At 45.4% G+C, this 24747-nt stretch overlaps 1 protein-coding gene across 2 annotated transcripts in view; it reads right to left on the bottom strand.

The window, feature by feature from the left end:
- Positions 1-24747, bottom strand: part of UBXN4 (UBX domain protein 4) — a 252926-nt gene that overhangs the window by 16998 nt on the left and 211181 nt on the right. For both annotated transcript variants that reach the window (XM_069225071.1, XM_069225072.1), the window contains one exon: positions 24027-24158. In XM_069225071.1, coding sequence (XP_069081172.1) covers positions 24027-24158 — 132 coding nt within the window. The remainder of the gene's footprint in view (positions 1-24026; positions 24159-24747) is intronic.

Here is a 24747-nt window from a genome sequence, read left to right as displayed (position 1 = left end):
TCCTATACTGTTTGTTATTGATCTCGAAGTGGTATGTCTTGATGTTTCTTCATATGTTGCATACACTGATGTAATGTGTGACATAACATCTGTTCCATGTACTTTCATAATGCGCCCCATGTTGTTCATTTTTATTGTTGAAAATAATAATAATTTAAAAAAAAAAAAAAGATACCATTCACAGACCACACAAAAATCCTATGTAGCAGATCATCTGCCCACCCAAACAAGCCCAGAAATAGTCACAGACCTCTACCCTAAAGGCTGACCGTTTCATTGGCTTTTTGTGCTCATCCATCCGCATTTTAAGAACCATTTCAGCAAACCGAATTCCACTATATTTCACAACTCAGTGCCAAAGTATTCATTTGATGACACTGTTTGTATCAAAGCCCATATCATATCTGAGTTTCTCTTATACCTGCTTCAAGTTCTTCTTAAGAAAGATATGTTTTTCGTGCTGAAAATCGCCAACAAGAGTTTCCAATGAGATTGTCTTCTTCTATTTGTCAAAAGCACAACCACAGCAAAAAAGGCTACAAGTGCTACATATTATCTTACAGTGGTAAAAATGATTCCGGTACGACCAAACCTTTCTGACCCCATGCCAAGCATACCCTGCAGATTAGCATGCCTTTTTACCTAATACTCTAATTGCATCCCTCCCATGCATTTTGGCCGTTTCTAGGCAGGTCTAAAACAGACTAGAAATATTTCCTGATGTAGTTCCAACTGGCTCTGTGATTGTCCTCTAAATCATTCATACATTCTTGTCAGATGTGGTTTGCCCTACAGACTTCTTCCTAGATCCTAGCTAAAAGGCAAAGCTTAGGGGACTGTCTTGTGATGTAGATCATACCCGAATTATCAGCAAACAGTACTTTTGCCATGAACAGGAGAAACAGACCCATCTTATGCAAGCTCTTTTTGAGATAGAGGAAAAGTGTACCAACTAACGGAGCTCTCCAGGAACTAACATTCCAAGCTCCTTTTCACCTCCGTTGTCATCTGTACCAAGTGATACTGAAACTGCAACTCATGGTTCCAGCTAGGAGTTAATGGTGTATCGTGTGCAGAATGAAGGGAAACTCTGTAGAAAAGATGCCATCAGTTCCAAAGCTTTTACATCCACCCTAGTAGTAACTGAAATATAATAGAATTCCTAGGAAATACAAGCTTAGATAAAGGAAGATCATATGGCATTACAGACAACTTATTCTTGCTTACAGATAGGCCAGTTATTTTCCTAAAGGTTGATCTCTGAATTAGACACATAGGGACATATTTATAGGCCTCTAGCGCCACCTTAACGTCATTATGACTTTAAGGTGGCCCAACGAGGCATGCATTGCGCCACTCTGTAACCCTTTGCGCTACAATATGCCTGCACCAATCTATGAGATTTCCTTGCGCCATTTATTACAGCACTTTTAATGCCTGGTCAAGAGCAGGCATTAAAAGGGGGGCTTCCATTCTTTAGAATGGGCCCTTATTTACTCTGCAGAAGTAGCACCAATATTTTGGCGCTACTCCTGCAGAGTACATCAATAGTGTCATAAAAAATGACATGACTGCCCCCTACCCTGTGGCATGGTGCGCTGTATTTTAAATACGGCACACATGTGGTGACGGTAGGGGGTGCTAAGGGGAGCATGAAAAGTGGTGCTGCACTCTGCCACATAGCATACTGGAGTGTATGCAGGCAGCGAGGGAGTAATAACATTTTAGCGATTGCCACTCTTTCCATAATAGTGGGGTGGAACATGTTCCAGAATGAATTAAGGCCCCCAGTCCCAGCAGTGCCCTCCCCTTTTTAGTCTTATTGCTGTTCTGCCAAAAGAGTGTCAACCAGATCCCCAGACGGTGAAACATGTATAGTTCTTTTTATATACCTGTCATCAGAAGCTCCGGCAACTTTTTTCCAAACAGGCTTGCCACCAGGTACAGAAATGTTTTATTCCCACTGATGTACAGGCCAGAAACCTCTGCAAAAAAATGCTGGCTAATTTTTGCAGGAGAACGGGAGGGATTGGGGCGTATGGTTAGTCCAAATATAGTAATGTGTTTTGAGCATATGCTGACCCTGTATGTAGTGTGCCTCCTCCCTTGATTACCCATGGTTGCATTACAGCTGTCAGTTCGCCTTAGGATCAAATGCTTGGGCAAACAAAGGAGCTGAAGGCACCCCTACCTGGTGCCACTCTTTATATTCCATTAGACTGATATCAGGCCTCTGGATACGGCATACACCATGGGCTCAAGATATATCTGTCAAACCCAACACAGCTAGTTAGGTCTGAAGCACATTCTGATAAGGACATAAATCATATATTTGTACCTGAAGGTATCAAATACCTTTTAAATATCGATCACCAGTAAGGCACTCTCCATTTTTGTCTTCTCAGTTGCGTGGATCATATGGCTAAGACATCTCAGGTTGATGAGTGTACTATGGCTTAGATAGAATCTGCATTGGTCCTCCTGAACAAGGGATCAAAATATTCTTCGAAGTACATTTGCCAGAGTGCTGGACAGCATGTTTGCACCACGTATAGCATGGATAATGGCTTAGACCAGACTGCTCTGCTGGGTCCTTATCCCGCTTGAGCGCCATGACTGTATTGACCTCCCTCAGAGTCTCCAGTGATCTCCCTCTTTGTTGGGCTTCCACATAGACTTCTAGATGCCTGTCAGGCAACAGGTTTGCAAATAGGTTACCACAACTCTGGACGGATGTCACCTGCTCGTTGAGTTCTCTTTGGGGTAGCTCACGCAAGGCAGCCATTAGTTCGTCTGTCTGGAGGTCAAAGTCTAACTCAACTTCTAGCTGCAGATTCCTTATCTTTTAATTCTCCACATGTGTCAGACTGGATCCGGAAGATTTTTGGTGAGCTGTACCCATGCGCGCCGCTAGGTGGCGTCAATCAGCTCTGCATCCGCCATAGGCGTTGTCAGCACCGGATACGACATCGCCATACATATATATATGCACCACCCAGGCGCACTCATCAGTATCTTTTCACAATTTTCTACACCAGAAGTGCAGAGCCATGAAGAATACGGACCACTGATGTGTCAAAACTAGGGCCCTGAAAGTAAGTCCCTGTCCATAGAAATCCATTCTCAGAGACTGTAACTAGCTGCAGATTCCTTACCGGCCCACCCATCTGTGCTCAACCAGATAGGGTGTCACCGAAGGTAAGTAACTTGTTCATCTGGCAGAGACTTCTAGCTGCAGATTCCTTACCTCTGAATAGATACCAAAGTGATACCATTACCGGAGGTGGGTCTGCAAACCAATTTCAAATGAGAAAGTCCTGCAGGACCAAATGGCCAAAATGCCCATCCCTACAGATCTGACTGTTGAGGCAGTAATGCTTAAAAAATGCACGCAGAGAGGCCCACGTTGCTGCCTGGCAGATGTCCAGGACCAGAACTCTGGGTGCTAACCCAATGGTCGCAGATTTAGCTCTGGTAGAATGAGCTTGCATGCATTCAGGAAGTTGTCTTTTGGCCAGTATGGAGCAGATCTTGATGCAGAACACAACCCAAAGAGAGACGGTTTGCTTTTGAACCCGCCCGACCTTTCTTTGAACCCACATACCCCTCAAAGAGTTGGTCGTACACCCAGAAAAATGTTCCTGGATACATCACACACAGGATATTCCATGTTTATTAATATTCTGGGACATCACATAATACAAAAACTATCATAGGTATCATCTTTATATACATTTCCTTAGAATAATCCTGCATCTCAGTGCAATCACAGAACAGTATTAAATATCATTAAAAATAAAAATAGTATTCTGAACGTCCCTTCTTTTTTGTAAATACAAAGGAAGAGGCCCTTTCAAATTGCCAGCTAACTAGCACTCATAAGGCACTAACCCCAAAGCAGGTGTCTCTGTACATTCCCAACTCTAGTAAAGGACATCACCAAATCTGGCAACGAAAGGGGTATTAGTTATGAACGTAATAAAGCAAATGATGATAGAGAATCTTGATCAAAGGTAAGTAACCTTGCATCTCCACAATGGGATCATTCATAATGTTTAGAATTTAATAACTAGAAATAATCCCTAGTGACAGGTGGAGTACTCATTGAAGATAATTAAGAAAACAGATTATTGAGTTCCTTTTGCCCCAACAGGGTCAGTAAAAGGTAGGAGTGTACTCCAAAGTTGCAACACAGAAAATTTCCCATTAGGAAAATTCCTAATAGAATTAACACTCCGATTACAACACACTAATATCCAAAGGCCAAACTGACTTATGATTGAGTGCAGGACAAAATCCACTTTCATTGAAAGGCAGTAGAAGTTCAGTATTGGGCCTTAAAGTGGCAAGATCTTTCTGTCTGCTTGGGTTCGACCAAGCAGGTCAAGCCTGAATTTATAAAACCACAGATGCTTTTCTTACCACAGTTTGGTATTACAGAAGGGGCTGCAGATGGATACAAGTCAGTTTCTGTAATATAGTGCCTGTGCAAGACGTGTACCAGCGTGAACATAAGCATTCTCTCTGTACCATGGCAATGTGGTTCCATAAATGGGGAAGCCAGTTGCCACTGCACCCAAGCTGTTATCACAGACACAATAGCAAAGAATCAATGAGGAGATGCAGTGAGAACATGCCACAATAAAGTCATGCACAATCAGTGCACCCCACAAAGGTGCTTCTCCGAGGGAGGTTGAGAGTCCCAGAAACAACTCCCCGACACCTTCCGAGTATTGCACTGCTGGCAAGTGATATAAAACACTGCACCCCCTTGAGGGGAGATCTCTGCCCCCTTTTCAATCTGAGTCCAGTCTACTTCCAGTGACATAGGCAGCTGCAGTTTTGAACCACAGCTCTGTTTTTCACTAATGAACTCGCCTCAGCACTGGTGCCAAAAAGTCAAAGATCTCACTTGTGTTTAGGACATCACATTTTTCAGTGACTCGGCATGCTGGTGCGGTCAGCAACAGACACACAGTTACAGTTGCACCATGGCGAAAACAAAGAGAATGTGTCCCATGCAATTCTGGCCCCAGTGTTCAGTGCCAATGTTGTATAGGATAATCTTGAGGCATCATGTAAGTAAAATTATATATTTTTTTAAAACATAGCAAAAACACAGTGCTCCTGTAGATCTCTTCCATCTGAGAAATACGAACTTGGAACTGTTGAACAAGTCACTTACCTTCAGTAATGGCTTATATGGTAGAGACTATCTAGCTGCAGATTCCTTGTCTGAGACTATTCCCCAGGCATCAGACTAGATTTGGAAAATCTTGAGCAATACATCTGTGCGCTGGTAGGTGGCATCGAGAGTGACATGCACAGTACCTATGTAGGAGCCACCCCAGTGCGCTAGCATCAGCTTTTTCCTGACATATCAACACCAGAAGTATAGAGCCATGTTGGAAAGCCACTGGACCAGTTTGAAAACACTAAAAACCTACATGGACCTTCTAGATAGAAGAAAGTGTTTGCAGAAGTGGGGAGGATGGGTGTATCTGTAAGGTATCTGTGGCTAGACAGAGGCTCTACCAGATAAGGTGCTTCTGAAGGCAAGTAAGGAATAGGTTACTTACCCTTTAAGCATCTGTTTGCGGCATGTAGTTCTGTAGATTCACATGCTTTGCATACTCCTGCCATCTAGTGTTGGGTTTGGATGTATGCAAGTTATTTTTCTTCAAAGAAGTCTTTTCAGTCATGAGGTAGCGGCGACTCCTTTCAGTGATAATGCGCATGGGCATCAACTCTGTTAGGTTGTTTTCCTGCAGGCAGTTGAGAATGGAATATAGAGTAAATGTAAGTAAAGCGATGTCTATGTGAATAGAGAGTAGAACTGCAACCACCACAGGTTTCCAGGGTGGAGGGTGTGCACATATGAATCCACAGCACTAAATGCCATGAACAGATGCTTACAGGATAAGTAACATTCCGTTTGAGGCATGTGTGGATGTAGATACACACGCTTTGCATAGACTGTAAAGCAGTACACCCTGAAAAGCGGTGGCTAATCTGTAGGTGTTGCAGTTGTCTGGAAAAGTGTACATAACACCGCCTGACCTACACTGGCTTTTTGGAGTGCTAAAACATCCACACAATAATGTTTAGTGAAGGTGTGATATTGATCATGTAACTGCTTTGCAAATTTTAGCTATTGGAATGTTTCCTAGGAAAGCCATAGATGCTTCTTCCTTCCAAGTAGGGTGCTCTAGGAGGTGTAGGTAAAGTTTTTTTGGCTTTAGCATAACATGTTTGAATGCACTTGATTTATGAAATAGGCTTTTGTTATGTGGAGGTGAAAAAGCAACAAATAGTTACGTTTTTCTGAACGTTTTAGTACTATCAATATAAAACATAAGGGCCCTTTTAACATTTAGTGTGTGGAGAGCCCTTCTGAATCTGGCTGTGGGAAAAAAAAACAGCAACTTGATTGACTGAGGTGAAAATGAGAGACCACTTTAGGTAGAAATTTGGTGTTGGTGCAGAGAACCATCCTGTCTCTGTGGAGCTGGAAGACGTGTTCTTCAAAGGTTAAAGCCTGGAGCTCACTAACAAGCTTAAGTAAAAGAATAGTGACTAAAAATGTCACTGTCCAAGAGTGGAACTGAAGGTGGCATGTATGTAATGGCGGAAATGGAGGGCTCATAAATCAAATAAGGACAATGTTAAGGTTCCATGAGGGTGCAGGTGGAACCCTTGGCGGGATAATTCTTGAGCCCCTCCATGAAGACTTTATGACTGGTATTTTGAATAGGAAGATGTGTTGTTTGTTCTGTAGACAGCCAGCCTTTGTAGAAAGATGTAAACTTATAGATGTGAATGCTAGCTCAGGTTTTTGTAGATGAAGCCAGCAACAGATAATGTCTTGTACATTAGCTTTAAAAGGATCAATATGTTTTGAATGACAATAGCAGACAAACCTTTTCCATTTTGCTGCACAGCATGCTCAGGTGGAAGGCCTGAGAACTTCTTTAAGAATGGTCATACACTCAGGTGATAGATTGCGGTTACCAAACTATGACCTCAGGAGCCAGATCACCAAGTTGAGAGCTTTGGGATCTGGGTGCCTGATTTCTCCATGGTTGTGAGTGAGAAGGTCTGGCCTGTTGGGGAGCTTCTCATGAGGAACTACAGAGAGGTCCAAGTAAGCTTGTGAACCAGGGCTGACGGGCCCAACCGGGAGCCACTATCAGCATTGTAGGATATGTTTGCCTGAGCTTCCAAACTAGAAATGGAAGGAGAGTGTGAGGAGGAAAAGCAAAGGCAAATATCACTCACCAAAACATTAACAGTTTGTTGCCTTTGGATAGTGGGTTTGGGAACCTGGAGCGAAGTTTGGGCATTTTGTCTTTTCTGTGGTTGCGAAAAGGTCTATTTGAAGGAACACCCATCTGGGGACATATGGAAGGAAGACTTTTGGGTGGAGTTCCAATTCATGGACTTGTTGCTGCATTTTGCTGAGGCGGTCTGCAAAATCGCTGTCTGTGCCCTGAAAATACTCCGCTAACAGATGAATGTTGTGATGTAGAGCCCATCTCCAAATGGCCTGTCATAAATGAGGCAATTGTGGACAGTGTGTCCCTCCCTGATTTTGTAGATACTACTTGGCTGTCACATTGTCTGTCTGGACTAGGACAACCTTGTGAATGAGGTGAGGTCGAAAAGCTGTTAACCCTAGGTGAAGAGCTTGAAGGTGTAGGCAACTGATGTGAAAACCCCAGTGTTTGGGATCCCAGAGACTCTGTACTGTGAGATCCTTTAAATGTGCACTTCATCCCGTGAGTGATGCATCCGTGGTGACAGTGAGCTGGGGAACAGGACTGAGAAAAGCCTCCTCCCCCAACAACAAGTTGCTGGTATTCCACCACTGCAGAGAGTGATGAGTTGGGGGGTCTAGCAACAATATATCATGTAACTGAGACCAATGTTGAGCAAAATATTCCTGTAACAGGTGCATGTGTAATCAGGCATGGGGCACTATGGCAATCCAGGAGGCCATCATCCCCAAGACACACATGACTGACCTCATTGTGAGTTGTTGATTTGCCTGAAATGGAGGTAGTAGTGTCTGAAAATTCTGAACTTTTACAGAATTGGGATAGGCTAATCCTGCCTGTGATTAGAATAGCCCTTAGATACGGCTGAACCTGTAGAGGATACAGGTGAGACCTGGGAACACTGATAGTGAATCACAAGCGGTGGAGCAGGTCTATTGTAATCTGAGCGTGTAGTTGACAATGCTGATGAGTGTTGGCTTTGATGAGGCAATCGTTAGTGATCGAAATATGTGTACCTTTTGTATGCATACATGAGCTGCTACCCCAACTAGGGACTAAATACCCGGGGTGCAGTTGTAACCCCGAAAAGAAGGACTTTGAAGTGATAATGTTTGCCACCCAATACAAACCTCAGGTATTTACGATGAGCTGGGTGTATTGGTATGTGAAAATATGTGTCTTAAGTTTAAGTAGTCATAAAGTTACCCTGCTGAAGAAGTGGAATCATATCTTGCAAGGTGAGCATGTGCAAGTGCTCTGATAGAATGTACTCATTTAGTGGTCTGCTATTTAAGACTGGCCATAAAGATCCATCTTTTTGGGGAATTAGGAAGTATAGATAGTATACTCCTGAGCCCTGGTGTTTAGGGTTCTATAGCTCCTTTGAGAAGAGCTTGAACCTCTACTTGTATCATTGTTACCTCCGTAGGAACCACAGTAGTACTCCCTTGGGGAAGTACTTTAGCCCTGCTGTTGTTGATAGGAGGTGGAGGAGTCTGAGGAGGTCGTGTTAGAGTCGTCACGATAACTGGGACAGCGAAAGGTGACCTGAGGAGCAGGTGTCTGAAGGGTCCTCATTGGTTTTGCCCTCTCCGTATCTTTCTTGATTTTCTCTAGTGTGGCATTCAATTGGGGCCCAAAGAGGTGTTCCTTGTCGAAGGACATATTAAGACCATTTTGTTGAACTTCTGGTTTAAAACCAGATATTTGAAGCCATGCATGCCCCCCTAAGTAGGATACTGGTGTTAATCCTAGCTGGGGTGTCAGCTGTATCTAATGCACAGCGTAGAGATGCTGGGTACGAGTTTGCCTTCTGAAACAAGTTTCTGTCCACGTTTCTGATGCTCATCTAGGAGATATTGGAGGAGACCCTCCTTTTCATCCCAGTGGGCACAGTTACAACACGACAGAAGACTCAGAGTTGGCAATGCACCAATGATTGGTTGCTTGCACTGCAACTCCTCCCCGCAGCATTGATCCGCTTACTCTCCATATCAGTAGGGATGGTATCCCAACTTGCTTGCGAGTTGGCACGTTTGCGAACAGCGGTAGTGAAGAGGAAATCTGGTGCCAACTGTCCCCTAATGTATATGGGATCTGATGGGAAGGACTTGTATTTTTTTGTCAACTCTGGGTGTTATGATCCTAGTCCTTATAGGTCCTTAAAAAATATCTGCCCTGTGTCGTAGCATGCATGATGTTGTGTAGCCCTATTGGTGTTTGAGAGTATATCAACACGGAGGTCCTCTTCTAGAGACTCCTTATGTAGTTCCACATTGTGGAAAGCGCCAACTCTGGCTAGAACCTCTTAATAAGAGGTAGCGTCATTAGGAGAACGGCATGCAAGATATATATATGGATCTATGTCCGCAGGGGGATCAGCATCATAGGCATGCCCAGGGTCGTCTTGTGGTGGTGTCCCAAATATATTGGGTATTCAACCATACCCAGCAATGTCTGATCGAGGAGACGCTTCTAGCGATATGTCCAATGGGTCCTAGGCATACTGCGGGGGGTGGGGGGGGAGAAGGGCCTATGTAGGATTGGCTCCACTGACATGTCAGAACTGGACTTGGAGCTCTTCTACAGACCAGATTTCAGCTTCGGAATCAAAGTGGTGTGTGTGATAATGGGCTGCTCAGCATCAATGGTTGAGCAGGCGCCAGCTGTCGGTCCAAAGCCAAAGTACTCAATGCCAAAGTCTTTGTCTTCGATTGGGGTTTTGGCACAGAGCCAGAGGGTGGGGCGTTCAAACCAGTTGCTTGATGCCGACCATAGCTGGAAGGCAGTGGTGGAGGGCGAACCAATGTAGAGAACTCAATACAGAGATGGGAACACTTTAAAAAAACAATACAGACAAAGGTAATGGGATAAGAGAACTGTAAGGTGAACCGTGACGGAGTTGTCAATGGAGTTAAGGCACAAGTCCGAACCAGACGGTGGAAAGAAAACAATCTTAACAATGGAATCTATGTCCATGCGCATTATCACCGAGAAGTGGAGTCACTCAACCTTGTGTTTTGAAAGACTTCTTTAAAAAATAAAAAAACTTGCACAAATCTGGACTACACTAGATGTCAGGAGTATGCAAAGCATGTATATATATATATATATATATATATATACACAGCCAAATATACCTCGAACCTTGTTTATCTGACAGACCTCTAACTACAGATTCCTTACCTTAGAATAGATACCCAAGCAATACCTCCCTGGTGGAGGGTCTGCAAACAGGTTTAAACCAGGAAGCCCTGGAGAACCGAAGAGGCAAAGTGCCCATCACGCAGGACCCGACTGTCAAGGCCTTGGTGTTTAGTATATATGAGCAGAGAAGCCTAGGTAGCAGCCCAACATATCAAGGACAGGGACTCCACAAGCAAACGCAGTGGTCACAGCCTTGGCTCTGGTGAATTGAGCCCGCAAGCCATCAGGGGGTAGCTTCTCAGCCAATGCACAGCAGATTTTAATGCAGAGCACAATCCACCTGGACATTGTCTGCTTCTGATTGGCCTTCCCTTTCTTTTTTCTGGCAAAGCCAACAAAGAGTTGATCGTTCACTCAATGTTCTTTGGTACAGTCAATGTAGAATGACAATGTCCTTTTTGGGTTCAGGTGATGGAGTTCCTCTTTCTCTCTGAAAGAGTGTTGTGGAGCAAAGAAAGTCGCCAGCGTGATATTTTGACCAGCATGGAAAGGCGCTGCCACCAGGAAAGAGGCATGGTTGTAGAGATACAGTTTGTCTGGGAAGAAGTTGGCAAATATGGCTAAAAGACACCCTTTAACTGTGCCCAAAGCGAAGCCCTGCCGGGCTATAGACAAAACAAACCATATATCAGACAAAGGTGCAAAGAGAGGGCCGACATCCATGTTAGCGCACCAAGCCCCAAACTTGTCCCAGTGGCAGGCATATGTGGTCTTTGTTGAGACACAGATGTCTTGCTGGCAGAATGACTTCACAGACATCCGAAGGGAGGACTAAGATTTTCAGATGCCATTGCTCAATCTCCATACAAGAAGGCAGAGCGTCCGCAGGACCCTGCCCTGTTGCTGCAAGAGGAGATCCTCCCAAAGAGGCAACCTAAGCTAAGAATAGATGCTCATGAGTTTAGGTTCCATACTCTCTGCTCAATCTGGAGCCACAAAAATGACTTGGTCTGAGTCATTCCATAAATTGGTGAGAATTCTGGACAGGAGTGGTATTGGTGGAAATGTGTATAGGAGGCCTGATGTCTACTCGAGACAAAATGCATCACCAAGCAAGAGCAGCCTTGGAAACTCCAGCGCACAGAAGTGCTGGGAGTGCACATTCTAGGCAGTGGCAAACAGATCTAATTAATAGTCTCCCCATTTGTGGGAGGGCCCTTGCACAACATCTGGGTCGGGATGCCATTTGTGATCTGTGAGGCATCTATGGCTGAGTTCGTCCGTCCTGGCATTCAGGGAGCCCGCCAGGTGATGTAAGACCAGGGAAATGTCCTGATGTTCCAGCCATGTCCAAAGGCCCAGAGCCTCCTGGCACAGGGTACATGACCCCACTCTGTTTGTTGTAGTACTATTTGGGGGCAGTGTTTTCTGTGAAAACCTGAACTAGCCTTCCCTTGATGGAAGGGTGGAAGGCCTTCAATGCCAAGAGGATCACTCCCAACTCCAAAAGGTGATGTGGAGGTGAAACTTCACCAGAGACCAAAATCCTCTGATCTCCACCACTCCCAGATGGCTACCCCAACTCAGAAGGGACACTGTCACCACTGTGAGCTCTAGGGGAGGAAGGGAGAGGGGTCTGCCACTGACCCAATCGTGATTTGTCAGCCAACACTGCAGGTATTTTGCAGTTCCCTCCAAAAACTAGACCAGGTCGGACAAATTCCCCAGTTTCTACGCCCATTGGGACTTCAGGTCCCACTGCTGAGCCCGCATACAATAGCAGGCATGTGTTACCAGCAGGATGCAGGAGGCCATGAGGACCTGAAGTCTCAAAGTCAGTCTCACCGAAACCCAGGATACAGGCTGAAACAGTCTAACACCAGCCTGAATATACCAGACTCGCCGCTCCGGAGAATAGACCCGAAACTGCACTGTGTCCAGAATGGCTCTGATGCAAGGGAGCATCTGGGAGAGTCAGGTGTGACTTCGCCATGTTGACAGTGAACCCTAACAAATGCAGGAGGTACACCATAGTCTGGAAGTGGACGATGACTGACTGGGACAATCCCGTCTCAGCAGCTGGTTGTCGAGGTAGGGGAAGACTGGAACCCCTACCCTCTGCAGATGGGCTGCAACCACTGCCATCATATTTGTAAACACCTGAGGGGTGCTGGTAAGGCCAAGGGGAGCAAAGCAAACTAAAAGTGCCCGTGGCCCACCGTCAATTGCAGGTAACATCTGCAGCCCAGCAGAATGGGCATGTTGTGGCTACCTGCAAGTCAAATGCTGCCTTCCAGCTTCCTGGGTCAAGGGCAGACAGAATTGAGCCAACGTAATTGTTTATAATTTCTACTTATTCAGCAGGTAGTAGTTGAGAGGGTGCAGGGTTAGTATAGAGCAGAGGCCTCTGTCCTTTTTCAGCACCAGAACATAGCGGAATTAGCAATCACAACTTACTTCAGATGTAAGCACCCTCTCAATTGCTTCTTTAGCCAAAAGAGCCTGCATTTGCTGAAGTCAGCTGGTCTGTGGATGGTGCCATGGGCCGAAGGCTTTCTATGAATGGAAGGGTGCAACCCCTCTAAACAAGTAGAAGTACTCATTTGCCAGAGGTGATGAACTGCCACTGGTGCTTGATCCTGCGGGTGATTAATTGCTGTGATGGTGAGAAGGCATATTAATGGAGTTTGGAGGTAGCAGCTGCGAGGGAGGTAGCAGATTGGGCACATCTGTGGCTTTGGGTCCCACAGGTCTTTTGGGAACCCCACCCACAAAAGTACTGGGACATATGTTGTTTGTGGTAGCTGGGCAGGATGGACGAGATTGGTAGCCCCTACGGTAGCCAAGGAAGGGGCAAAAGGCACAGTGGGGAAAGTGCAGGGCCTTGGGTAGTCCTAGTCACCGATACATGTCCCTGCTGTTCTTAAAGTGCTCGAGGGCCGAATCTGCCTTATCACCAATGTATCGACTGCCATGAAAGATGCCAGGACATTCCCAAAAACCAGTACACCTCAACGAGGGGTGACAACAGAGTGCCAAGTATGAGGCAATTGCCCTGCCCAATGAGTCAGTTGCATCCAGTCCACAGCATGTTGTGAACTTTGCTCCATTCCTAGGCAATAGCCTAGGACAGGATGGCTTGGGCCTCTTCAGAGACCACTGCAGGCACTGGTGCAACTGAATCCCAAACTGTTGGGAATATTGGCTCAAGAGGCACATGTGTTCACTGACCAGTGTCAAGACTGGTGGAAGAGAAAATACTCATACCAAAGGTATCCAGCCTCTTGTATTCCCTATCTGGTGGTGTGGTACGGAATGTGCAAGGGTTGACTTTGGATGTAGCGGCCAGGACAATGAGACTCTGGAGTGGAGTGCTGGGTGAGGAAAGCTGGGTCCCCAGGAGTGGGGAGGTGGCGGCAGGCAATCGTCCTGTGCACAGGAGTCTCTGTGCAGGGCTGGGCCCATGCCCCGAGTAGGACATCAGTGAGGGCTTCATTAAAGTGGAGAAGAGGTTCTGATGGGGCATCTCCCGTTTGAAGCACCTCTGCCAGGACATTCGTCGTGACTGCAACTGTCTCCGACTTGAAGGGTCATGTTCTAGCCACCACCAGAGTCTACGTCGGACTCCGTATCTTAGTTGGGTATAATGATGAGTTCAGCACCACTGATGGGCATTGGTGTCACACGTATGGTGCTACTGGATCAGGCTCCAGGGAAGGATGCAGTCTTGTGACCACAGACGATCCAAAGGCTCGACTGGCGCAGAGGGTGAACCCACTGGCGGGAATCCAGTGGGGGCACCTGCTGAACAAGCGGGTCCTGAAGGAAGGCACTCTAGAGGGGTTGGCCAGCCCAAATATGAGATGAATGACCTCATAAAGCTCCTTTAATAGGATGGGGGTCGCTCCAGCTCTGGGAAATTCTGGAAGGTGCAGAAGAGGCCCAGACTCCGGCTCCGCAGCTGATGCGTGAGTGAGAGCGTGGCATAGATTTGTGGCCTTGTTCCTTCACCTGGTCTGAAGACTTGAACTGGCGCAGCAAAGTAGAGGGAGCTCGACTTATTAGATTTTTGGGGATTTTTTACTCGACTTACGAAACAATTTGAGCGTGATGAAGAGTGCTGTGAAAGGCTCAGCGTATGGGCACGGGAATGTCCACATAAAAGGGACCGGAAATGTTAGAGTCAACTGGCGGTGGGAGACCAACAGATTTGGGGAGTGTTCCTGTGCCGCCTGGGGGTTAATGGCTCAACGCTCAGGGCAGGCCTTGTAGTCGTGGCTCAACTTCAAGCACCAAAAGGCAAACCAGGTGGGGGAAATGTGACAGAAACCACAGATTTAAACACCACAGGTTTTTAAGGGACAACCCTAATCACACACGGAGAGTAAAGCTTAAAATAATTCGAAAACTTAGTCAACAAAATGGGTATGGTTGCACTCTCTGGATCTGTGCTGATGGCGCGGAAAGAAAGTAACTCAGGTCAGTGTGGTGTGGCGCCTATATAGGCACCATGCACATCATATCCGGCATGGATGACTACGCTGAGCCAATTAACGCCAGCTACTGGCACATGAAGGTACTGCTCAAGATTTTCTTGATCCAGTCCGACATCTGAGGAATAAGTTAAGGAATCTGTGGCTAGAAGTCTATCATCTATCATCACAAATTGAAATAACCTATAAAATCTCAGAACAGCAGCAGAGTGCTGAGAGAGACTAAAGCTACTGCTCACGACCTGGGGTAACCAGGAAAGAGCTAGTTAACTTGATTCCTAAATAAACTCAGAAAGCTTATCCAGTAAACTGCCATCCAACAAAATGAAACCCCCAAACGTCCTAAGTGGTCTGATGACCATAAAGTTTGTTTTTAGAGTGATTAATCATCAGGCCCACGTCGAAACAAAAGGCCGCAAACTTACCCACTTAAAGGATAAGCCCACTATGGGGTCTCTGACATCAATAGAGTGTCATCAGCAAAAAATAGGAGAGGAATCTTAGGAAAATATGAGTGCGTTTTGGGGGACATTTAGATGGGAGGCAACATCATTAAGATATATGGAAAATAGGGTCGGGCTAGAATGCAACCCTGGCGATCTCCTCTTAAAATAGGGATGCTTTCAGTAAGCTCTCCACCACAACCCCATCCGACTTGGGCAGCTGTATCCTCATGCGAACGAACCGTGATGTCCAAAAGACCGCAAAGGCATGCCACTATTTTTAAGGACCTCCCACAGCTTTTCATGCAGTACAAGATCAAATGCAGACTTTATTTCTAAAAAGACTAAATAAAAGATGCGTCTTTTGTAAAAGAATGGTCTTCCAATAGTTTAGTAAAAACCTAAAAACTTGGTCAATTGTACTCACCCATTTTCAAAACCCAGCCTGGAAGGGAGAGAGGGCTTGGTTGTCAGCGATCTATTCTTCCAATTTCCTTAGTATGTGCTTGGCAAAGACATCGATAAGGCAGATCGGTCTGTTAAGGGGGAATCCCACGCACCCTTTTGAAAAATCTGGATTATTTCTGCGACCTTCCAGTTAGACGGAATGCTAGCTCCCCTAAGAATAAAGTTATATACCAAATTAAACTACACAACCTCGCCCTCGATGTCCGCAAGAAAAAGATCACTTGGGACACCATCTGGCCCTGGCGCTTTGCCTGAGGGAACAGCTTAGAACGCTCTAAAGGAGATGTTCAATTTAATCCTAGGACACAGTAATGGGGGGGGAGAAATTCCTCCTGCAGTGGGAAAGCCCCTCCAACCTTGACCCTAGAAGCCTGCTTGTAAAGGCTGGAAAAATGTCAATGCCATACCTCCGTGGGGATGGAATCCGCCTGCATCCTGCTATGACATTGGTTACAATCTTGCTATGACATTCGTCACGACTGGCCACCAATTTTCAGAATTTCCTTGAATCTTTCTGGATAGCAGCTTCATATATATTTTCCCAAAAAAGTCCCTCTGTCCTCTCAATTGGATCTGTTTATACTCTATCTTTTTATACGGATCAAGAAAATTTCCCCACAAATAAGGGCTAGTTGGAGCTCATTTTTCTTGTCTTTGCATGCCTTATACTGCGTGCGCCCCGGCGGAGAAAGGGGGCCTTTTGAGCCACCACAGTGGGTGAAACACTCCCCAAGCATTCTCAATAAGGTACCATTACCCTTGCAGATGCTCAAGTCCCAGAACTTCCCTCCTCAGGGCAAAATACAACTTCCCTAATTCTAAAGCAGCAACTTCAAGTGCCTGGGCCATCTGATCTCTAGTGCCCATTTTTAATGAAACCTTGTCCCATTTAACCTAAAGTAGAAGAGATCCTTTAAGGAGCAGTGGAGAGCATTGTGATCGCTAGCGCGCCTATCTATAATATTCAAGTCAACAAGATTGGCCCAAAGATGCAGAACTATCAGGACATAATCAATTCTGCTAGTGTGTCTGGGCGATTAAAAGTATGAGTGGCATGAGGATCCGATACTGTGCAGCCATTACATGCCCTCAGATCACAAGAAAAGGTGAATGACAAAAGCTGAAAGGCAGCACTTGCTCAGTGCTTCACTGGGGCAACATTCAACTGTGGAATTCCCCACTCCTCAACTTCCTCCCTACCAGGAGAATCAGGGCCAGAGTCCGAAGGCTCGTATGTTGTGTTAAAATCACTGACAATTATGATGTTCTTATGTGGGGTCATGTGCAGCCCGAGGAAGCTCTAGATCGCTAATCATCTGCGAAGAACCCTTACCACCAGGAACACAATTATGAACATTAGAAATATAATAGGTGTCTGTGCCTGCCCTGGAGATAGTAATACCTAAGATGCTATGGGAAATAAATGGCAATGAAGAAACTTTAATGTCAAGTCCTACTTTGACCCAAATAAAGAGGCCCCCAGAAGGGCGGCCCTTTCCAACTGATAGAGCTGAAACATGGAAAGCTATCTAGCCAGATCTATACAGTGGTTTTAGAGACCATATTTCCTGCAAAAGGCAAATATAAAATTGGTCAATAAAATCCCCCCAGGCCGGATCGTCCAGCTTGGCCTTGATATCCGCTATATGTCAAGACAAAATATCAGTCTTGCTTTTAGGCCCGATAATAAGATGGAGCTCATAATGTAAGGTCAAAGATGTAATATCTTTTAGGGACAGTCACTCTAGAGGATAGTATGGGACCCCTAGCCATGTTATTAGGTGAGTGAGCCTCATCTTTCAAATTAGTCAACCATGGAGGTCTCCAGAACCTCCAATACCTCACCAGAGACTTCCTTACTTTTTCCAGATGGTTCATGGGGGGAGGGTTTAATCAGTTTAAACCTGGATGATGAACTAGATGACAGACTTCTACGTACACCCAAATTAATTCAACCATAGAGTAACTCTTTCAACCTCAATTCTAACCTGATGCAGTCAAAACGCCCTGATGGATCAGAAGGGTCAGAAAAGTGCTCTGCTGCAACAAGTCTGAACGTACAACCAAACAACAGTCGAAGACTGTCCGAATATGGTGTACACATTTATTTATTAGAGATTCTTCATCATCATACGCCATTTGGTTAAGGGCAGGGTCTTTAACTATATGTAAAATATTCCAATTGAGGCAGAGATGCCTGAGGCATTCCTAGATTTTTCTCATCCCCCTCTCCTTGGGCCAGGAAAGAAGTGTCTCCTTCTCTCCCCACAAGTAGATAAAGGGGCTATGGTTTGAGACATGGTGGTAGGTACCGAACACATGGGGCCACTCCGAGATGATAGAGGAGAGGCCGAGCAGGACATTTTGGTGATCATGATTCTCTGATTTTGCTTGCTATTTTTATGATTAATTAAAGAAATATAAGTGGAACAAGCAGACGCATGGTTAATATCAGGAGGTCAGAATGTTTGACAGTGGATCTAAGCTCTCCTAATTTAGTCATTAATGAGGCCACTTCGGATCTCAGTTTAGCCACCTCTACCTAGAGGTTTTAAATCTAAAGGGCCATGTCACCCCAGCCCAATTCCAGACATGCCTTTTTAGACATAATGGCTGTAGCCGTAGGCAGTGGGTGTGATGTAAAATAAGAAGGAACATCCATTAATCCTGCGGAACCTTTTGAAAGGGCCAAAGCCGGAATAGAGCAAGCATGCAAGGGATGAAAATCTATTCACACATTATCGATGGAGAAAATGGAATGGGAACGTCATCAGTAGGTACATGTTCAAGCAAGTTACTAAAACACTCCGGCTCAGACACAGGATCTTTAGGTGGGTATACAGCAGAGTTTGTTTGCGATGGCGAAGCCCGAGGTGCACTGACTTTTCGCTTCTTCATAAAAATAGACAGCATCTTCTTCCAGGATCTCCCACCTTAACAGTACTGGAACCACCTCCCCCAGGAGATTTTCTACTTCTTCTATTATGTTCAAGGACAAATTGTACACTGGTCCAATGGCCTGCAGGGAACCTGTTGCTTTAGAATTTTTGACCCCTTTTCCCCTGGAGCATGTCTGACACTTTGCATTTATCCATTGGGGTGAGGAAGTAACCTCCACGAAAAGGTCTAAATATTGGTAACAAATTCAACCAGTTCTAAACAAAGTCTGCAGCTCCTTGATGGATAACCCCCTATATCACGTCATGAGAACTATAGAAACAAGAACTCATCCCCCCTGCAAATTCCAAATTCCAACACGTAAACATTTAAAAAACAAGGGGGTGGCTCTGCACCTCCTCTTCTTGGCGCTGACGGGCACAGGATGGGATTCTGTCCCCATTATGACAACTAGCAGCTGGTGCGCCTCCTTGCATGTGGTGATGTGGGGGATTGAGTCCCCTGGTAGTGCGGTGTCCGCGGGCCTGGGATCCCCCAGCAACCACCAGCAACACCCTCCAAATGTCACAAGTTGATCCTAACAACAGGTGCACATTTCTTTTTTTGTCGCGGGACGCCTGGCTTCCAAGATGACTTTAACCACCTCCGGAGAAAATTCAAACGTGTTCAGCTGTTGCTGCTCTATCTCCAAGCATGAAGGTGGAGTTTGCGAAGTCCTGTGTGCAGAACCCTTCTGTGCTACTATAATAGCAAGGGGGGGGGGGGGGCTGTTTGTTGGACAGATGCTCATGCCCAGGAGCTATGGATACCGTGCACTTCGCAGGCCAGGACCACTAGGGTAGGCCCGGTTGCTCCTGATCTTGAAATTTCGGGGGGAAAATGGTAATGGTGAGAAGGCATACAGTGGTCCTGATTTTGACTCAAGCAGAACGAGTCTCTGAACAAGAGATCGTAGTAGTCTGTTACTCTATGTAGTGTGCAAAACCAGGCACAGTGTGTAGAGGGTCTGGGCAATCACATGTTGGCTTACAGAAGTAAAAAATGAGACCACCTAATGCTCCAATTTATGTGGTAGCTTGGTCGAGCTGTTAGGCTAACCTTGGTGAAGTGCTAAGCATCTGTTGTATTCACAGTATCAATAAATGAGGAAACACACTCAAATTAGCTTAACTGCTCGACCAAGCTGACCCAATCATTGTCCAGTAACCACCACTACACATGCAGTCTCCTCCAAAATCTGAACGTGGTTGGAGAGGTCCCCTTGGTGTTGAGCCCACAGCAACTTCAGAATCTACAGAAGAGCCTGCATATTCCATATTCCACCTGGCATGCTTGACCAGTCAGATGCACAATGCCATCAGTTTCAGCAGCTTTAGAGTTGACTTCACTTAAAACCAGAGCTGAGATTAAAAGATGGGGATCATAGCCGGATTAGCATGGACTCTTTTTCTAGGGAAAAATACAGTGTCCAGAATGGCTCAGATTAAGGGGAACATCTGAGAAGTCACGTGGATGGTGAACCCTAAAGTGAACAGGAGGTTTGCCGTAGTCTAGAGGTGGTCGACGGTTGCCTGGGACAAGCTCCACATCAAGAGTCAGTCGTTAAGGTAGAGGAAGACCAGTAGCTTATGGAAATAGGCATCCTACAGGTCCAACAACACCATCCAGTCTCCAGGTTCAGGGGCGGGTAAGCCCTGGACCAGTTTTCAATTTTTTGACCAGATGAAGGCATTGAGAGTACGCAGGTATATATCAGAAGCAATGCATCCATCCTTCTTTGACAGCATAAAATTATGGGGATCACACTCCCATCTTTTGCCTTTGTTGCGAGCACCTCAACATCTCTTTTGGCCAAAAGAACCCGCACTTCCTGCAGCAATAATGAAAGATGGTTCTCCATCAGTCACTGGAGAGATGGTGGAGGATGCGGTTGTGAAGAACGGAAAGGTAGGCAGTAGCCCTTCATGCGCAGTTTGGAGGAACCACCTGTCTGATGTTCTGGCCTAGAAACCCGGCAAGAATTATGTGATCTCACCTCCTACTAGGTGGCTGTGCTTCATTAAGGGCACATTAAAGAGGCTTGGCTTTTGGGGTTGTAGGGGGTGACAGTGGAATGGGCAGACCATTGATCTTGACCGTGGAGGCAGTGGGCACTACAGCTGTGGCCACAAAACTGTGGTGCGTTGTACAAGGTTGGATTGGCTGATGGTATGGGGTACTTCTGCCAAATCCACAAAAGGAATTGTATGGCTGATGTGGCTCGCGAGGTGAGGAAGATAAGCCTAGGGAGTGTGCCATGGCCCTGCTCTCCTTGAGCTGTTGGAGAGCAGAGTCTGTCTTGACCTCAAATAGATGAGTCCTGTCAAACGGCATGTCGATAAGACACAATTCGACATTGCCTGAAAAACAGTGCACCACAGCCAAGCATGGCAACAAATGGAAACACTGGTGCCAAAGGCCCACCTGCTGGAATCAGTGGCATCCAGGCCACAACAAATTGTGACCTTGGCTGCATCCCAACAATCCAAGAAGGCCTTGGAGAGGATCGGTCGAAGATCTTCAGGGACACCTAGGCAGACGTGAGCCACTGAGTCTCAAAGGGTGAGAACAATAGCACCTCAGCAGGCAGCTGGCATTCGCTGACCTGGGAGCCAAGATGGTAGACAAGAAAACCCTCTTCCCAAACATCTCCACCCTTTTGACTCCCTACCTGGGGGAGGAGTCACTGGGAATGTGATGGGATTTGTTGTGCTTGAAAAAGCCTGCACTACCAAGCTTTCAGGAGAGGAGTGTGGAGAAAAAAAGTTCAGGGTCTCTCAGGCAGGGCAAAGGAGGCTAGAGCAAGGTTTGGACCATACACCCCCCCCACCCCCCCACACACACACACACACACAAACAAAGTATCTGTAAGGGCCTTGTTAAATGGTAAAAGGGGCAAGATAAACTTCTACCCTGTAAAGACATTGGTCTTGATGCCCTAGGTGGGGAGCTGGAGTTTCGAGAACTTCAGCCACCCTATGCATAACCATAGCATAGGGAAGCACTCTCTTCATTGGCAGGGCCTGGGGTAAAAGGTGACTGGACTCAAGAGAGGTACCAAGGCCACTTTGCCTTCTGTAGGTCATCATACTAGTTCTCACTGTGATAGGATTTGCCAACCTCATAACCCACATTGTAATAGTTTTCAGAATCCATGCCAAACAGGAAAGTCAGGGTGTACATTCTTTGTTGGGGTGGTAGACCAAGTAGAGGAAAAACAGCTTTAACGGTGGCCAGAAGCAACTTCAATCAAGGCTGAACCAGCGCTGACTCTACATCAGAGACGACAATTGGAGCCTCGCCCTGTGGTGTCGACTGATTCAGACGTGGATAATGGTGCCGGAGGTGGGGTCAAGAGCGGATCCGAAGACAGCCCCCGCTACGGGCTCAAAGGGTCCAGCTGGAGCCAGGGGGGCAAATCCACTATCAGTAACAGGTGTAAGAATTCTTGTCTCTGTGGTGCCTGTAGGTGCATCAGAAGGAGTCGGCAAAGATCTGAAGAGTCAGAGCATGGCTTGGCTGAAATCTTAGATCTGCTTAGGAGTGGCAGACAGTCCCGGAAACTCTGGTTGTGCCGGAATAAGTTGTGGGATCGGCTCAAAAGTCAAATGACTGTGGGAGAGAGATCAAGATGTAAGATGCTGCCCATGCGCCTTCTAAATTGAGTGTGAGTGATGGTAAGGGGCCACGTCCCACGTAGATGTCTTGCGTTTTTTCTCCAGCTTACCCAAAGATTTGGATCAAAAGGAAGAACGACCTCGAACAACCCACAGAACTTCTGGATCTTGAATAAGACTGACCTTTTGATATGGACCAATCACCTTGTGAGTCTTCCAATGCTTGGTGATGCAGAGTTTGACCCTATCTCGAATGACCTTCAGGTTCATCAACATGCAGTCACTGCAGGCCTTAGAGCTGTGGCTCAGCCACAGGCACATTTGGTGAGGATCAGTTACATTTTTTGCGACAGACCTCACAAGACTTGAAACCTACCATTTTGGGAGGTGACAAGTCCCTTGCACACTGTAAACAATTTTTTGATCAAAATAAGGATCTCAAAGAGAAGAAAGGTAGCACTGTATCTGGTGGCACGGAAAGAAAAAAAAACTGAAGTCTACGCAAAGAAGTGGTTCCTAAATAGACTCCGCGTATCATTTCAGAAGCAGAACAGCGCCCGGCAAGCAGACGTACAGCTGAAAATTTTCTGAATCCAGTCTGACATCTGGGGAATATTGAAACGGTGTGGATAGAAGTCTCTATCAGAATGTTTTAGTGCTGAGGTACATGTGGCTCTGCTTTCTTGAATCACTGAGAAAGAAGAAAACTATTTCTGAACGCAGTCTATTGCCTGTGGAAACAGTTAAACATGATGAATCGTAGAATTATATTGTTTGTCCAATGTAAGACGTAGGGCCTGATTTATATTTCAGCATACAGGTTACTATGTCACAACGGTGATGGATATCCTGTCCGTCTAAGTATAAATCCCATTATTTCATATGGGATTTATGTTTTGGCGGACAGGCTTTCCATCAACTTTGTGATGGAGTAACCAGTCTGTGGAAATCTAAATCAAGCCCATAAGTCTAAGGGCTGGAAATGAAAGAAAATCACAGGTGTTGTGTATTCCCTGACTGGGTTGGAAATTGTGTTTCAAGATGAAATGGGAATTACAAGGAATATACATCATATCCCTCGTAATCCCCTCAGCAATTTCAGCAGCTGAAACGTGGAATTAATTACTGGAGCAGAACAGCCTGAACATAGGAAATTGCCACAGAAATTGAATATGGAGTTCAGTATGTAATTCCCCATTTCTCAGGCGGTCCTCGAGTGAAAAGTCAGTATACTGTGATAGTCCCACAGCCAAAATTATCAATGACATGTATAAATTTGGGTGCAGGAATACTGATGCTGCATTCTCATAGCAATGCAGAGCCCAATGAAAGGTAAACAAGTGCATGTATTTTTTCTTTACAAACTATTTAATAAAGGCAAATTTATTATTTTGGGAAAATATAAATGTGCATGTGACCGCCAAAATACAGCTAACGCTCGATGTAAAACACTTTTGTAAAGGTCAGAAAGATTTTACTCACAAAAAGAATACTTAACGGGGAATCACACACAAGCATTTGCAAAATTAAATGTACTCTTTGCAACCACGTCATTGTTAAAATAGTTTGCTACCCATATAAAGAACATTATTAATGTTAAGTTGTCTTTGGCAAAGTCTGTAAGATGACAGAACATATACTTACTGGCAGAAGTACTACTGAAGCACTCGGTGCAAGATCCAAAGCCAATAATGTGCTCCCATAGTCCTCCCTGGTAAATTCCCTCCTGGGAAACATTGTAGCCAACGAAAAGTTGCCATATGTATTGCCAACTCTCTGTAGAAATACAAAACAACATCTAATATGTTTTATACAACCAACAGAAGTGATCTGAAAACAACTATGAAGTATTTTAACTTTTTTTTGGTGGGGAGTTTAAATCCACATTGCACATTTCATTACAGGAGATGCAAGGCGTCTTGGCTTACCACCCCAGAGATAAAGGCGATCGATATTCGTTGGAACTACCCACTTGACTTGTAATCAGACAATAAACCACATTTGAATGTAGAGTACATATTGTCAAGTCCAATGATAGATATCTCCTGATTGTGGGAGCTTGAACGACTTCAAAACAGACCTATTCCATCTCTCAACAGCAGGAAAACTGATTAAGTGCAGGGGATCCACCCACAAACCTGTCGAAAGTGTTACAATATCATTGTGGAATAAAGGAATTATACCCTTCAAGCCATAGGGAGAAACATAGTAATGCTGTGCTTAAATTCAACAATTATTATTTGAAATAAAAAATATGTATCTTTGATAGCTACATTACTGGTGAATAGTTAACCTTCCTGCAGATTCCTCACCTTATGAATATTCCTTCCAGGTTTCAGACTGGCATAAAAAGCAAACTTTTCCT

The sequence above is a fragment of the Pleurodeles waltl genome, chromosome 3_1, assembly GCF_031143425.1.
Source record: "Pleurodeles waltl isolate 20211129_DDA chromosome 3_1, aPleWal1.hap1.20221129, whole genome shotgun sequence".
In the NCBI taxonomy this organism is placed as follows: Eukaryota; Metazoa; Chordata; class Amphibia; order Caudata; family Salamandridae; genus Pleurodeles; species Pleurodeles waltl.
This window is presented reverse-complemented; position numbering and strand designations above follow the sequence as displayed.